At 38.4% G+C, this 17,393-nt stretch overlaps 1 protein-coding gene across 5 annotated transcripts in view; it reads left to right on the top strand.

The window, feature by feature from the left end:
• LOC102970112 (prolylcarboxypeptidase) overlaps positions 1-17,393 on the top strand; it is a 77,927-nt gene that overhangs the window by 34,166 nt on the left and 26,368 nt on the right. For all 5 annotated transcript variants that reach the window (XM_015536119.2, XM_007078965.3, XM_042958241.1 and 2 more), the window contains 2 exons: positions 10,172-10,312; positions 13,540-13,641. In XM_015536119.2, the coding sequence (XP_015391605.1) occupies positions 10,172-10,312; positions 13,540-13,641 (243 nt within the window). The remainder of the gene's footprint in view (positions 1-10,171; positions 10,313-13,539; positions 13,642-17,393) is intronic.

Raw genomic sequence — 17,393 nt, forward strand, 5'->3', positions numbered from 1 at the left:
GCTTAGCATAATACACTCTAGTTCCATCCATGTTGTTGCAAATGGCAGGATTTCATTCTTTTTGATCGCTGAGTAATATTCCAGTGTGTGTGTGTGTGTGTGTGTGTGTGTGTGTGTGTGTACCACATCTTCTTTATTCATTTGTCAGCTGATGGACATTGGAGCTCTTTCCATATTTTGGCTTTTGTCAATAGCACTGCTATAAACATTGGGATGCATATGGCCCTTTGAATCAGCACTCCTGTATCCTTTAGATAAACATCTAGTAGTGCAGGGGTGCCTGGGTGGCTCAGTCCATTAAGCATCCGACTTTGGCTCAGGTCATGATCTCGTGGTTCGTGAGTTCAAGCCCCGTGTTGGGCTCTGTGCTGACAGCCCTGGAGCCTGCTTTGGATTCGCTGTCTCCCTCTCTCTCTGCCACTCTTTTGCTCATGCTTGTGCTCTCTCTCAAAAATAAATAAACATTAAAAAAATTTAAAAAAATACCTAGTAGTGCAATTGCTAGGATGTAGGGTAATTTTATTTTTAATTTTTGAGGGACCTCCACACTGTTTTCCAGAGTGGCTGCACCAGCTTGCATTCCCACCAGCAGTGCAAAAGAGATCCTCTTTCTCCACATCCTCGCCAACATCTGTTGTTGACTGAGTTGTTAATTTTAGCCATCCTGACTGGTGTGAGGTGGTATCTCATTGTGGTTTTGATTTGTATTTCCCTGATGATGAGTGATGTGGAGCATATTTTCAAAAACATGTTGTTTCTTGATTTACTGTAATGTTTTAGGTGTTTCAAGGGCAGGATATCTCCACCTCTGTTTTAGTAGTAGAGCAGAGAGTATTTTGTTTTTGTAGAATTTTGGTAATTTAGAATGTGTTTCCCCCTTGAGGCATACAGTACTTGGTCAGAGGAAAAGGGAGTAACTGAGCACCGTGCAGTTATTGGAGAGGGTGCATGAATCCATTTTCTTGCCAAGCATATACTGTTTTTTCAAATGTAATTAGATGCTGTTGTGTATTCATTTATACCAGTATTAAATTTATATTAGCTTCTCCTGTGTATTTTCTCAAGCAGTGACTATTAAATAGAGCATGTATGAAAATTCTAACATTAGGGGCACCTGGGTGGCGCAGTCGGTTAAGCGTCCGACTTCAGCCAGGTCACGATCTCGCGGTCCGTGAGTTCGAGCCCCGCGTCAGGCTCTGGGCTGATGGCTCAGAGCCTGGAGCCTGTTTCCGATTCTGTGCCTCCCTCTCTCTCTGACCCTCCCCCGTTCATGCTCTGTCTCTCTCTGTCCCAAAAATAAAAAACGTTGAAAAAAAAAAAAGAAAATTCTAACATTAACAAGGGGGCTTCATACATAAAAATGTGAGGAACCACTGATTAGAAGAATTGAACTATATTCATTTAATGATTATTTATTAAAAAAAATATTTTTTAAGTGGGGCCCCTGGGTGGCTCAGTCAGTTAAGTGTCCTAATTTGGCTCAGGTCATGATCTCACAGTTCATGAGTTTGAGCCCTGCGTCGGGCTCTGTGCTGACAGCTCGGAGCCTGGAACTTGCTTTGGATTCTGTGTCTCCCTCTTTCTATGCCCCTGCCCTGCTCACACTCTGTCTCTCTCTCTCTCTCTCTCTCTCTCTCTCTCAAAAATAAACATTAAAAAATTTATGAAATATCTTTTTTAATGTTTATTTTTGAGAGAGAGAGAGAATGAGAGCACACATGCAGGGAGTGGCAGAGAGAAAGATAGACTGAGGATCCAAAGGGGGCTCTGCACTGACAGCACAGAGTCCAATGCAGGACTAAAACTCATGAACCATGAGTTTATGATCTGAACTGAAGTCAGACACTTAACCAATTGAGCCACTCAGGTGCCCCTAAAGTATTGGTCTTTTTAAAAAATATTTATTTATTTATTTTGAGAGAGAGGAGGAGATGCATGAGCTGGGGAGGGAGGGAGGGAGGGAGGGAGAGAGAGAGAGAGAGAGAGAGAGAGAGAGAGAGAGAGAGAGAGAGGAAGAGAGAGAATCCCAAGCAGACTCTGCACTCTCGGTGAAGAGCCTGATGTGGGGCTTGATCTCATGAACTGAAAGATCATTACCTCAGCCAAAACTGAGAGTCAGATGCTTAACCAACTGGGCCACCCAGGTGTCACTAAAGCATCTGTCTTATACAGGTACACTGTGGTAGCTATTGTGTTCTTGCCTTTCTAACTATCCATTTATGAATATAGGAGACTGGATGGTCTTTTTTGTACAGTGGACTCTCCCATATCACCCCTTTTCTGTACTTCTCCCCATGTCATTTTCTCTTTAAATAATTTATTTCTAATTGTTTCCTTTTTAAGATTAGGAGTAGGTTACCAAAAAAGTATGGAAGGGGGGAATACAATTCTCTCTCCTGGTTAATATGCACAGAAGGATGTGTGCAGAACAGTGTCTTATTATACAGAATGATGATTTCATTTGAAGGGTATGTCTGAGGAAACTTCCACTTTCCTTCTTAAAATGGAAACTAGACCTGCAAAGGATGGCAATGAAGAGAACATCCCTGTGGGAAGGGAAGGACAATCCTGTCTCTTAGACTCACCTTCCTCTTGGAGGGACTTGGACCATTTCCTTTGTCATCACCACAATATCCTCACGGAATATTGATCTTGTTTTAGCTTGGGCTACCTGCTGTATGAGGGATAACAACTTAGTAGGATTCCTCTCGTAGATATCCAGCCTTCTTCGGGTACAGACCCATGGCCTGCCTAAGCCTTACCTTCCAGATTTTGGTTCCTTCTTTGAAAACCTGTGTCCTTCCAACATGAAGGTGTCTACCCTTTCAGGGGAGATCAACCTTGCCTAGAAACAATGTGTCTCTATTTAGGAACTCTAACAATATAATGCCACAGTTCCAAAATTAATACAGGACATACACATCAAGTGGAAGAAAGGGGGTCTTATTTCATTTTAGCATCTTTGGATTAGAATTGGAAACCAGAGAGCCCTCTTTTAAGGTACTTTTGTTTATTGGAGGTATGAGTCCATTTTTTTTTTTTTTGTCCTGTATATCTCTGAGTATACTTTTCATACCTTTAGTAAAATTTCAATTAGCTGTGATCATATATCTGGATGCATAAATAAAACTGTGTACTATGTTTTCTAAAATGAAAGGCTATTGTATAAGAGTTAGTGTAATTTAAAAAAATTTTTTTATTTTATTTTTTTGAAAAAGAGAGAGAGAGGCAGAGGGAGAGGGAGAGAGAGAATCCCAAGCAGGCTTCACGCTCCACACGGAGCCTGACTCCAGGCTTGATCTCACGATCATGAGATCATGACCTGAGCTGAAATCAAGAGTCTGATGCTTAACTGACTGAGCCACCCAGGCACCTCTGTGATTTTGTTTTTTATTAGTGACTAATTAAATGGGTTAAAAACAGTAATAGTAACAATTTTTGAGTCAGGCTGGTGAAAAGACCAATATTCCACATATTCTTCACTTTAACCATTAGTAAATGGCTGGAGGATATGTCCTTCATTTTACAAATTTGGAGAAAGCTAGTATAGTGTCTCCTGCTTAAGGTTGACATTGGTAGTCAGCTCTCTCTGCAGTAGTATGTTACAGTGAAAAATTCAGACTGGGTTTCTTTGGAGGTAGGATTGGGTAGGGGATAAAAACACATGAAAAAATTGTATTTGATTTTTATTTTTTAGTTATGTTATCGTGGGCGAGTATTCTGACCTCTCTGAGTGTCGGCGACCTTTTTGTAAGACTGGTGTAATGAAAGTGCCCCTAGAGCTCCATTGGGAAGATGGTGATATGATCTGTATAAAGAAAGCCCCAGCATGGTGCCAGAGACGTAGTTGGTGCTCTGTGTGATTTACTTTCCTTTCTCCCCTGCATCCCCAAATTGCCACCCAAATTGTTGGTGACAGGTATAATGTTCTAATAGGCTTTTCTGGATGTGAACTTTATTCTTTGAACAGTTTTAAAGTCCAATAGTTATTTTTGCCACAATAAATTTTACTTAAAGGATATTCTCTTTGTTCCTTCTTGCCACCACATTCTTATGGATTTCTTTCTTATCTACAAGGTGGAGGGAAGTATCTCTTGAAAACTGTTGGGACCACATTTTAGAAAGAACTGCTGTATGTGACTAGAGGTGTGTTTGCTTTTTGAGTTCATGCTTTGTTGCTTTTACAGCACTATTATCTATTTTAGTTATTTCAGTAAACCAAATTGCAAAAATAATTAAAACCTCTAGTTCTGCCTCCAACTTGTGACCTTGGTCAAGTCACTTGACCTCTTTGAGCCCAGTTTCTTCAGTTGAACACAGATCAAATGATTTCTAAAGCCCTTGTTCCCTTTCATGCTGTGATTTATGAAATCTCTTTATTCAGGAGCAGAGCTCAAAGTGGCATGTGGATCCTAGTTCTCAACGGCAGAGGGCACACGGCCCCTAGTGTGCTGGGCTGTTAGGTATTGGAAACATTCTACAGTTTTGTAGCCTGAAGTTGATATTCTTGAAGCTAGGAAAAGCCAAGAAAAGTGTAAACTAATATTTTGCAAACAGGATTTCATAGCCTGTTTCTAGCTATTTAATATTTAGGTGAAACACTAAAAAAATAGGAGATTTCAACATTCCAAGGGTACTTCCTATAATTAAGTGAAGAGCTTTAGAGTTTTGTTTTGTTTTGTTTCTGAAGAGCTTTATCCTTTCCCTCCCCCTTATTTACCCCATCTAAGTACCCCATGCTTAGGATTGGTTTCCAAATGGGATGGAGAGGAGAACTAACAATTATTAAGTACTTATTATACATTAGAAACTATACCTGGTACTTTAGATACACTTTCTCTAATCATCACAGCAATCCTTTATTTTATTTTATTTATTTTTTTTAATTAAAATAATTTATTTTATTTTATTTTTATGTTTTTAAATTTTTTAATGTTTATTTACTTTTGAGAGACAGACAGACAGACAGACAGAATGTGAGCCAGTGAGGGGTAGAGAGAGGGAGACACAGAATCCGAAGCAGGCTCCAGGCTCTGAGCTGTTGGCACAGAGCCTGATGTGGGGCTCGAACCCACGAACCATGAGATCATGACCTGAGTGAAGTTGGGCACTTAACCGACTGAGCCACCCAGGTGCCCCTAAAATAATTTTTTTTTTAATCTTTATTTGAGAGACAGACAGAGTGTGAACGGGGGGAGGAACAGTGAGAGAGGGAGACACAGAACTCGAAGCAGCTCCAGGCTCTGAGCTGTCAGCACAGTGCCCAAAACAAAGGCTCGGATCCATGAACCGTGAGATTATGACATAAGCCAAAGTTGGACACTTAACTGACCGAGCTACCCAGGCACTCCAGCAATCCTTTAAATTGTGTTATCCTTATTTTATATAGGAAGATACTGGGCTCAGAAAGGTTAAGTGACTTGCCTGAGGCCTCACAGTAGAGATTCAAGTTTAGGTCTATTAATTTGCAAAGCTGCTTTCTCTACCTGAGTTCTTCCCTTTTCTTCCTAATCTAAATGGTTAGGGATGAATTGCTCACAGCAGTAGTGGCCAGACAGTGGTCACACATGGAAGTTGGCTTTCTCTGGTTCTCAAGTTTTTGTGGCCCTTGTAATTCTACATGGTTTCAAATTTGAAACCTTTAGACCGGATTATTGAAATACGGTTTTTTGTGGGCTACTTTTTAAGGGTACAACAATATCTCATTTTACAAGAAGCAGAATAATCTTTGAGAATCCCATGGTAAGGTGTCTTGTTAGAGAGACATGTACCTACTTTCTTTAAGTCCAGCACAGCCAGTCTTTTCTTCTTTGGTGAAACAGATGATGGTTTTTCCTTTTGAGCTTCAAATGATGACGTTGGCTTGTATTTGGGGACCATGTTGGGTGGTAATGCACATCTTTAAACACCAGAATCTCATTCAGAATGGTGAGATGTTTACAGTATTAGAGGTATTCTGAAACCTAGGTCAAGAGAAGGAATAGCAGATTCATGTTCCATTTTGTGGCTTAGGCTAACTTAGTCGTTGTTAAAACTTCAGCTGTACACCTGAATCACTTGGAGGGCTTGTTAAAACACAGACTACTGGGTTCTACCATCCACAATTTCTGATTCAGTAGTTCTGGGATTTAGCCAGAGCATTTGCATTTTTAACAGATTCCCAGGTGATGCTGATGCTGACTTGTAGGGACCTCACATGGAGGAGCGCTATACTTACTGAATGGAGGCAAGTGGAATCACTTGTCTATCTTCCCTCCATTGTCTGTTTCTCTTGCTCTCTTTTATTTTTAGGCTGAGTGGGTATAGTTGAATTAGTTTATTTGTTTTTAATTTTCTTAATGTTTATTTTTTTTGAGAGAAAGAGAGAGACAGAGGACAAGTGGAAGAGGGGGAGAGAGAGGGAGACACAGAATCTGAAGCAGGCTCCAGGCTGTGCTGTCAGCACAGAACCCGATGCGGGGCTTGAACCCACAGGCTGTGAGCTCATGACCTGAGCCGAAGTCGGACACTTAACCGACTGAGCCATCCAGGTGCCCCTAGTTTAAATTAGGGCTCAGCCTAATTTTAAGTTTAAGCCTCAGTTTAAGTTGTGGCTCAGCCAACACTTTATCCCATTGCTTAACTTACTTCTTGGTCCAGAATGAGAACTTGGCCATTCAATAGATGCTGGTTGAATGAGTGATTGATTATATATGTTGAATTAACATATATAATGCTACTGGTTTTTAGCACATGGACATCATTATTATAAACCTGTTCTATACAAACTGTTTATTTTCCTGAGGGAGGCCATCTTTAGATTAGAATAGCTTATGTATTAGGACTATATATAGCAATGATCATGGACATCAGGAGGTATGCAATTTAGTGCAGTTTTGAGAAACTTGCCTTTTGGGACCTCTGGTATGAATGTGAAGTAGGTATGTGTGTGTAGATGGAGCTGGGTTATGGAGTCCCATCTGTTTCAGAATGACCTACGGAAGTCTTGCAGAGCCTGGTTTAGGCTGGACAGGCTGGAGCAGCTCTGGATCACTGGGTCTGCCTCAGACCAGATGCAGCATTTTCACTTCTGTGTCTCCCAAGTACTAGAGAAATTCATCTCCGTGATCCTTTTTTTTAAAGTTAATTAATTAATTAATTTATTTATTTAGAGAGAGAGAGAGAGTGCATGTGCATGGAGGGGGGGCAGAGAGGGAGAGATTGAGAATCCCGAGCCAGCTCCACACTGTCAACGCAGAGCCCATAGGGCTCGAACTCATGAGTCATGAGATCATGACCTGAGCTCAAATCAAAAGTCGAATGCTTAACCCACTGAGCTACCCAGTTGCCTCTGGCCCTATGATCCTAAAGGCTCAGTGGGCCTCTGTACTGTGGGATAACACTGTAAATTCAGGTAGATTGCGCATGAATCTTACCATGTTGTAGGATTTGATAATTATATTTTAAATGGTGAGTTTAGTAAGTGAAAGGTTAAAAAAATCCCCAAAATTTAAAGTTCACTTAAAAAAAACCTTTTTTTAAAAAGTTTTATTTATTTTTGAGAGAGAGAGAGAGACAGACTGCAAGCAGGGGAGGGGCAGAGAGAGAGGGAGACACAGAATCTGAAGCAGGCTCCAGGCTCTGAGCTGTCAGCACAGAGCCTGATGCGGGGCTCGAAGCCACAAACTGTGAGATCATGACCTGAGCCGAAGTCGGGAGCTCAACCGACTGAGCCACTCAGGCACCCCCTAAAGTTCATTTTTTTTAATGTTTATTTATTTTTGAGAGAAAGAGAGAGTGCAAGTGGGGGAAGAATAGAGAGAGAGAGATACACAGAACCTGAAGCAGGCTCCAGGCTGTGCTGTCAGCACAGAGCCCAATGCAGGGCTTGAATTCATGAACCGTGAGATCATGACCTGAGCCGACTGAGCCACCCAGGCGCCCCTAAAGTTCATTTTAAGCTTGAAATTATTATGTCATTTTTATCATTTTTGACACGTTTTATACACGTTTTAAAGTCTCAGTGTGTATTTTGTCTCTTTCAGTATAGATTAAAATTTCTTCCCTTAAATTCATCTTTTTTTGCGTTGAAATATTTTCAAGTAAATTGCAGACAGCATGACATTCTATCTCTAAATCCTTCGATATACAGGTGTAAAAAGTAAAAACATTTACTTATGCAGCCACAACAATATGATCACCCCTAACAAAATTAACAAGTTATCAGATTCTTCTAATACCTAGTCCATATTCACATTAACCTAATTGTCCTAATTATCATTTGTATCATTTGTTCAAACTAGGATACAATCTGGAATCATGCATTGCATCTGGTTATTTTGTTCCTTAAATTTTGTTTAATCTATTTTATTTATCATGACATTGCCTTACCATTGTCTTATCGCACATTTGGATTTGTCCAACTGCTTATTCAGAGTGCCTTTAGCTTGTTGTTCTACACTGTGTATTTCCTGGAAACAGGAAATTAGATCCATAAGAAATTAGATCTAAAGGCTGGAAAAAGATACAAGTTGAACATTTTGGGCACGATTTTATCATAGGTGAAGTTTGCTTTGTGTTGTACCATGTGAGGAGGTGCATACTCTATGCCTGCCCCACTGTTAGTGATGCTAATTTTCATCACTAGATTGAGGTGATGGCAGCCTGATTCTTCCATTGTAAAGTTCCATTTTGCCCTGGTGACAAGAGAGCACTCTCCATGATATTACTCTGGCACTAAGATGAATCTTCATTTCCCTGTCATTTATTCTCCTAATGTTTTTAACACCATGTGGTAATACTTGCCTGAATCAGTAACTTCATAAGGGTTTGCAAAACTGTCATTTTTCTAATTCTGTCATTCCTTCTGCATTAGCTGACATTTAATTAAACAGAGGTCTTTTTCATTAACTGGGACTATTTGGTACCTTGAAACACAATTCTGTTGGAAACTCAGGTTAAATATTGAGTTCTTTTTTGTATTCCCAATTTCTAAATTAGGAGTTGGTTTAATAAATACCTTAAATGGTGGCATATGACCATATATATTTGTTTCCTTTTTGATATCCATCTGAACTAGTAGATTTTTGTGAATTGAATGCTTCAATCAGCTACAATCATTATTTTTTATATGTTCAATTTGTTTTATGTTCAGTTTGTTAAAACAAGCCAGTAATATAGTCCCTTGTAGTTGGTTCCTATATCTGTTAGACATCGCTGCATTAATTTTTGAGCACTTCCTTGCTTCCATGCACAGCAAGATATATAGGTTTATCATTTAGCTTCCTTGTCCCAAAATGTTAGTCAGCCACTTCACTGACAAGCCCTAGTTCCTTTTAGTGTGGAATGGTATTAAACACCAAAATCCTAGTTCTTGGAATGTCAATTGTTACTGGGGTGACAGTGTTTATAGACCTTTTCAGTGGTCTGTTTAATCCTTGAATTTTGATATTGAAGTTTGGATAATGAAAATTCAAAACATAAGGGATATCTGTATTTTAAAAATTTAATGAATTTATATCTCTATTTCCACTTCAGTTTTACCATATTGTGTTTTTAAGTAACTCCTTGATTTTATAATTGTTATCTTTTATCTTTTCTGTTATCACTGAGAATCTTGAGTACCAATAACATTGTTTTATTGTTGTTGTTGTGTTTAGGTAGGCTCCACACCCAGCGTGGGTCTTGAACTCACAACCCTGGAATTAAGAGTCACATGCTGTCTACCAGCTGAGCCAGCCAGACACCCCAAACATTGTTTTATTTTACAATATAAAGAAAGTAACTTCAAAATAACAGTGCCAATATTACTACTGCAATTAAAATCAATTAAAAAAATTTTTTAACATTTATTTATTTTTGAGAGAGACAATGCACGAATAGGGGAGGGGCAGAGAGAGAGGGAGACACAGAATCTGAAGCAGGCTGTAGGCTCCAGGCTCCGAGCTGTTTGCACAGAGCCTGACACAGGGCTTGAACTCATGTACTGTGAGATCATGACATGAGCCAAAATCAGATGTTTAACCTACTAAGCTACCCACGTGCCCTTGTAATTAAAATCAAATGAAGTTTAAAAAGTTTTGTGAATATTTTTGTAGCTTAGTTCGGTTTTAACGGAAGAATAAGTTTAATTACTTTTTTGTTGATCTCATTTACTTTCCTCTGAAATTTGTCTGCTTTGTTTTTGTCATAGGTTGATCATTTTGGATTTACTACAGATAAAACTTTTAAACAGCGGTACTTACTAGCTGATGAACACTGGAAGAAAGATGATGGATCAATACTTTTCTACACTGGTAATGAAGGGGACATTGTCTGGTTTTGCAATAATACGGTATGTGCAAATTTGTGAAATTCCTATGCTCACTTTGCCTTTTATTATGACAAACTAGAAAAAAATGTTTTGCGGTATATATGACCAAATATTACTGTACTTAATCAAGAAGCTCTTTAGAGCTTAAAGAATTACTCATGAAAAGAGTGAAATACTATTTTTGGACAATTGAATCTTAGATTTTTTTTTTAATCCCAATTTATTTCTAGAGTGAATAAGGATATGAGGGACATGGGAATAGGAATATTATTGCATATAGATTTTTTTGGTTTTTGTTTGTTTTGATTATGGTCTCCAGGATATAAACATGAGGGCATGAATTTTTGTTTTTTTGTTTAGTATTGTATTTTCAGTCTAAGAACTGTGCTAGACATACAGTATGTGCTCAATAAATATTTGTTAAATGAATGAATAAAATCTAAACAATGCCAGTGCAAATAAGAAAAACAAAATGCAAGTTTGATTGTCAAATAGGAATGGACAGAGGTAAAGTTGTAGCTATATTTTAGTTTAGCTTTCCTGTTCTACTATTTTTCTTATATTTGTGAATAAAAAAATAGTATAGATGTTAGCTTGCTTTCCTGACCATACATTCTATTGTCTTTTATAATAACACTTAAATCCATTAACAAAATTTACTTTAGAAGGACACTTGAAAGGAAGATATTTTCCTTTTTTTATGTTCTAGCGCTATGACTAGAAAATGTCAATTTTCTACCAAAAAGCTAGTCTGTGAATTACCTTAAACTGAAGACTGAATCACATTTTCTCCATTGCCAATGTCCGCCGCGGTGCCTGGTATTCAAGAGGTCTTAGTAAATGTTTGTTGAACTAAACTGAATTGAAAGCAAAGATATCGACCCAATTATAATGTTATTGCATTTCTCATTTTTCAATATTTCCTTAAGACTGTTGAGTCTAAATATGTTAGTTGAAATCAAATAATTCAGGTCCTAGGATGTCTATTTCTCTTACATCAGTGACAAGTGAAATCAGGATTTATTTTCCATCAGATTCCTGCTTAGTTATTCTGTGAAACACCTGAGGCTGCTTTGTCTTTTTCTCTTTCTCATGTGTGATTTCCCATTTATGCCACGGCCATGGGGCAGCTTCTCGTGTCCAGTTATTTTTCCCAGCTCTTTTTCCTCTTATAGAAAGGCAGATGTTCTTGCCTCCACTGCTCTGACAGGCAGCATAATTTAAGGCTTACCTTAGAAGTGACAGAAAGGAAGAGCTACACAGTGTAGGAACAGTTCCAGGGAAGTGACTAGATGTAGATCCTTAGAAGGGTCCTGGCCCTTTCCCAGCCCTAGACACCTCCCTTTATACTAAAATGTCCTGGTTGCACTATCACATATTCTGGATGTTCATTTATTAAGAGACTGTAGCAGAATGGTCAAGAGTGATAGACTGGTTAGGATTGAATTCTGGTTTTGCCATTATGCCGTGTGACTTTGGGCAGTCTCTTCTTCTGTGCCTTGGTTTTTTTTTACCTGTTAAATGGGTGTAGTGATAATAATCTAGTTCATACAGTTGCTGTGAGGACTAAATAAGAGTTAGGAATTTAGGACAGTGCTGGCACATAGTGTTATTAAATTGTTAATATATTACATGGACCTCTTCTGAAAAATAAAAACACCCTGAAATAGACGCAGGCAAAAATTACTGACCACAATCAATGTTCAATTAAACTGCTTCCTTTGAAAGCCTGAGTTCAGCTCCCCAGAGGCCTGGCTATTTTGATAGATGATCCTTACCTTTAAGAAGCTCACAGTCTGGGGGCACCTGGGTGACTCTGGGTTGAGCTCTTGGTTTCACCTCAGGTCATGATATCATGGTTTGTGAGTTCAAGCCTTGTGTCAAGCCCCTAGTCGGGCTCCAGGCTGGTGTCTCAGAGCCTGCTTGGGATTCTCTCTCTCCCTCTCTCTTTACTTCTCCCCTGCTCGTGCTTTCTCTCTCTCAAAATAAATAAATAAACTTTAAAAAAAGAAGTTCATAGTCTGGTAGGGTAAGATACATATAAACAAATATTTCAGCGTAGTAATAGAGATCTATACCTAGCACGGTGGTGTTGAGAGGCAGGACTGATTAGCAATGCCAAAATGGGGCAGGCAGAGGAGGGCATGCTTGAGCTGGTTGTTACAGGGTCTGCAGATAAATGGCAGGAAATGGGCAAGGTGTTAAGAGAGAAAGTGAGGGTTATTGAAACCATCACAGATAACAGGTTAAATTCTCCATCGTCACCTGCATGTAGCTCTCTAAATTGTTCATTTATTGATCAAGATGAATAAAAACTTTTAGAGGTTCTTAGCCCTTGTTAGGAAGCAGCAGTTCATTAAAAAACAGCAGTGTGCCCTAGGAATGACAAATAGTTTTTAATCTGTGCTAAATTTAAATCTAATCGATTGATGTTGGCTGTCTAGAGTGCTTTGTTGAGAAGGATTCTGAGGGCACCACTTGAGGTAAGTGAAAAAATTCAGTGATTGATTAATGACCAGCATTAAGTATGGAAATAAGATCTGAAAGCATTTGATGATTGTACTGTGAAGCTAGCCTGTGCTTGAATCTTGGCTCTTCTGCTTTCTAGCTGTGTGACTGTTACAGGATATTTAAACTACTGTGCCTCAGTGTCCTTGTCTGTAAAATGGGGTTACTAAAAGTACCTATCTCTTAGATTGTTGTGATAATCAAATGAAGTAATATATATGGAGTATTTAGAGCAGCCCGACACATTGTAAGTACTCAATTATTATTAGCTATTGTTAGCTACTACTTATTTTTGAGAAAATAAGATTAATATAAAACCCAAGGGAGCCCAGTATGCTTATTTGTATTTCTTTTTTCTTTTATGTTGTAAATGTTTATGGGTAGGCAGCTAACTTACATATCTACAGTTTTTCCTAGACTATTTTATACACAGTGCAATTTGAAGACTGTTTTTGACAAAATATTGATTATGCAGCTCCAGTGTCAGAATAAGGAGAGTTGGAATGATTGGTGGTTGAGTGACTTGGGCTTATTTTTAATTATCTCACTGTACTATAGTATGAGATTAACATGCAACAACGAAACAACAGTTATTTGTAGAACAAATATAAATTGTGCAACTTCTCAGAGCTCTTTTTGGTCTGGTTTAACATTCATCTCATATGACTTGGCAAAAGGTTCAATGACTGTTTCGCATAAAAAAATGATTTTTATCCTGTGAATTTGTAAATTCTCCCTAGGGGTTCATGTGGGATGTGGCTGAGGAACTGAAAGCTATGTTGGTGTTTGCTGAACATCGATACTATGGAGAATCCCTACCTTTTGGTAACAATTCATTCAAGGTAAGTACCTTGTTTTATTGAACTTCACTTTACTGGACTTCACAGATCATGTGTTATTTGCAAATTGAAGGTTTGTAGCAACCCTGTGTTGAGCAAGTCTATCAGTGCCATTTTTCCAACAGCATTTGCTTACTTTGTTTCTCTGTGTTGCATTATGGTAATTATTGTAACATGTCAAACTTTTTCATTATTATTACATTTATTATGGTGATCTGCAATCAGTGATCTGGAAGATGCTCACATAAGATGGCAAACTTAATTGATAAATAATGTGTGTGTTGTGACTGTCCCACCAACTGGCCATTCCCCCATCTCTGTCTCTCTCCTCAGGCCTCCTTATTCCCTGAGACATAAAAATGTTGAAATGAGGCCAGCTGGCCTCTGAGTGTTCCAATGAAAAGAAGAGTTGCATGTCTCTCACTTTAAATAAAAAACTAGAAATGATTAAATATAGTGAGCAAGGCATGTTGAAAGCTGAGAGAGGCTGGAAGCTAGGCCTCTTGTAACAAACATTTAACCAGGTTGTGAATGCAAAGGAAAAGTTCTTGAAGGAAATTAAAATGCTCTTCCAGTGAACATACAAATGACAAGAAAGTGAAACAGTCTTACTGCTGGTAAGGAGAAAGTTTGAGAGGTCTGGGTAGATCAAACCAGCCACAACATTCCCTCAAGCCAAAGCCTAATCCAGAGCAAGGCCCTAATTCTCTTCAATGTGATGAAGGCTGAGAGAGGTGAGGAAGCTGTAGAAGAAAAATCTGAAGCTAGCAGAGTTCATGAGGTTTAAGGAAAGAAGCTGTCTCCATAACATAAAAGTACGAGGTGAAGCAGCAAGTACTGATGTAGAAGCTACAGTAAGTTATCCAGAAGACCTAGCTGAGATAAATCATGAAGGTGGCTACAGTAAACAACAGATTTTCAATATAGACAAAACAGCTTTTTATTGAAAGAAGATGCCATTGAGGACTTTCACAAAGAGAAGTCAATGCCTGGCTTGAAGTCTTCAGGACAGCCTGACTCTCTTGTTAGGAGCTAATGTAACTGGTACATTAAATTAAAGCCAATGCACATTTACCATCCTGAAAATCCTAGGGCCCTAAAAAATTATGCTAAATCTACTCTGTGTGTGCTCTATAAATGAAAGAACAGAGAGCCTGGATGACTATACATCTGTTCACAACATGGTTCACTGAATACTTTAAGACCACTGTTGAGACCTACTGCTTGGGAAGAAAAAAGTTCCTTTCAAAATATTATCATTCACTGACGATGCATCTGGTCACCCAAGAGCTCTGATGGAGATGTACAACGAGATGAATATTATTTTCATTTCTGCTAACACAACATCCATTCTGCAACTCATGGATCAAAGAGTCACTTTGATTTTCAAATCTTATTTAAGAAATACATTTGTGGGGCACCTGGGTGGCTTAGTTGGTTAGGCATCTGACTTTGGCTCAGGTCATGATCTCGCAGTTCTTGGGTTTGAGCCCCACATCGGGCTCTCTGCTGTCAGCACGGAGCCTGCTTTGGATCCTCTGGTGCCTCTCCTCTGCTCATTCTCTCTCTGAAAAAACAAACAAACAAACAAACAAAAAACATTTTGTAAGGTATAGCTGCCACAGAGAGCGATTCCTCTCTGATGGATCTTGGCAAAGTCAATTGAAAACCTTCTAAAGGATTCACCATTCTATATGCTATGAAGAATATTCAGGATTCATGGGAAGAGGTCAAAATATCAACATGAACAGGAGTTTGGAAGAAGCTGATTTCAACCCTGTGGATGACTGTGAGGGTTTCAAGAAAGACTTTAGTGGAGGAGGTAACTGCAGATGTCGTGGAAATAAGAGAATCAGAATTAGAAGTGGACCTTGAAGATGTGCTAAATTGCTGAAATCTTGTGATAAAACTTGAATGGATGAAGAGTTGTTTCTCATGGATGAGGAGTTATTTCTTATGGATGAGCAAAGAAATTGGTTTCTTGAGATGGAAACTGCTGCTGGTGAAAATACTGTGAATATTGTTGAAATGTCAACAATGAATGTAGAGAATTAAACAAACTTTAAAGCAGCTACAGGGTTTGAGAAGATTGACTCCAATTCTGAAAAAAATTCTGAGGGGAAAAATGCTATTGAACAGCGTCACATGCTACAAAGAAATCATTCATGAAAAGAAGAGTCAATTGATATGGCAAATTTTATTGTTGTTTTGTTTTAAGACATTGCCAAAGCCATCCCATCCTTCAGCAATCACCACCCTGACTGGTCAACAGCCATCAACATTTAGGCAAGACCCTCCACTGGTAAAAAAGATGAAAGCTCAGAAAAACTCACTGAAAGCTCAGATGATGGTTAGCATTTTTTATCAATGAAGTATTTTTAAATTAAAGTGTATACATCTTTTGGGGCGCCTGGGTGGCTCAGTCGGTTGGGTGTCGGACTTTGGCTTAGGTCATGATCTCGTAGTCTGTGAATTCGAGCCCTGCATCGGGCTTTGGGCTGACAGCTCAGAGCCTGGAGCCTGCTTCTGATTCTGTGTCTCCTTCTCTTTCTGCCCCTCCCCTGCTCATGCTCTGTCTCTCTGTGTCTCAAAAATAAATAAAAACATTAAAAAAAAAATTTTTTTAAATAAAAAAAGTGTATACATCTTTTTGGAAATAATACTAATTCACACTTAATAGACTACAGTATGGTGTAAACATAACTTTTATATGCACTAGGAAGCCAAAATAGTCATTGGACTTGCTTTATTAAGATATTAACTTTATTGTAGTGGTCTGGAACCAGACCTGCAATATCTCTGAGGTATGCCTGTATAGTTTTTAATTTTAAGTTTAAAAGGTTTTTTTGAAGTTTAGGATATTACATGTTCTAATTACATGTTCCACTTTAAGAAAGAAATGATAGCTGTAGCTTGAATAGCCTGAAATTTCAATGATTTGTATTTAATCTTTCCTTTTTTATATGCAGTTGAACAGATTGGGTGCTTTTTATTATTTTTATTTTTTTAACATTTTATTTATTTTTGAGAGACAGAGAGAGACAGAGCATGAGAGGGGGAGAAGCAGAGAAAGAGGGGAACACGGAATCTGAAGCAGGCTCCAGGCTCAGAGCAGTCCACACAGAGCCCGATGCAGGGCTCAAACTCATGAACCATGAGATCATGACCTGAGCTAAAGTCGGATGCTTAACCAACTGAGCCACCCAGGTGCCTTAAACTTAAAAGTTTAAGCCCTTTTTAAACTATAATATTATCATTTCTAATGTTGATCATTTTTTAACTCAGTGGGAAATCTTAAGATATGGCTGCAGAGAATGTGAGGGGAACTTCTCATTGTTTCAGAAATATCAGTAAATTATTCTACTTTATAAATTATACACTTATATATTATATTAATAATATATACTGGGTCTACCACAGGAAAAAGTATAATGAGCACTCAAATGTTTAAAAAGGTATTTTTCAATAAAATAAGGACAAATTATCTCTGTCTCAGTGAGTCCAAATGGCCACTTGGATTCCCTTCTGACCTTTCCTAATCTCACAAGGAGTTTTGGCCTTGGCCACAGACTGTACACCCAATAAAAAGGATACTATTTCCTCAACTGAGTCACTCATGTACTTTGTGATTCTGTGTATATGAATTTGCTATCTGTGCTATTATTTACACAATACTTTTCTTTAAACAACTAACTTTTCAAATTTTGCATTATCTTAACAAGGGTTTTATGTACTAGTTTTTATTTCTAAATTAC

Source organism: Panthera tigris, chromosome D1 (assembly GCF_018350195.1).
Source record: "Panthera tigris isolate Pti1 chromosome D1, P.tigris_Pti1_mat1.1, whole genome shotgun sequence".
Lineage (NCBI taxonomy): Eukaryota > Metazoa > Chordata > Mammalia > Carnivora > Felidae > Panthera > Panthera tigris.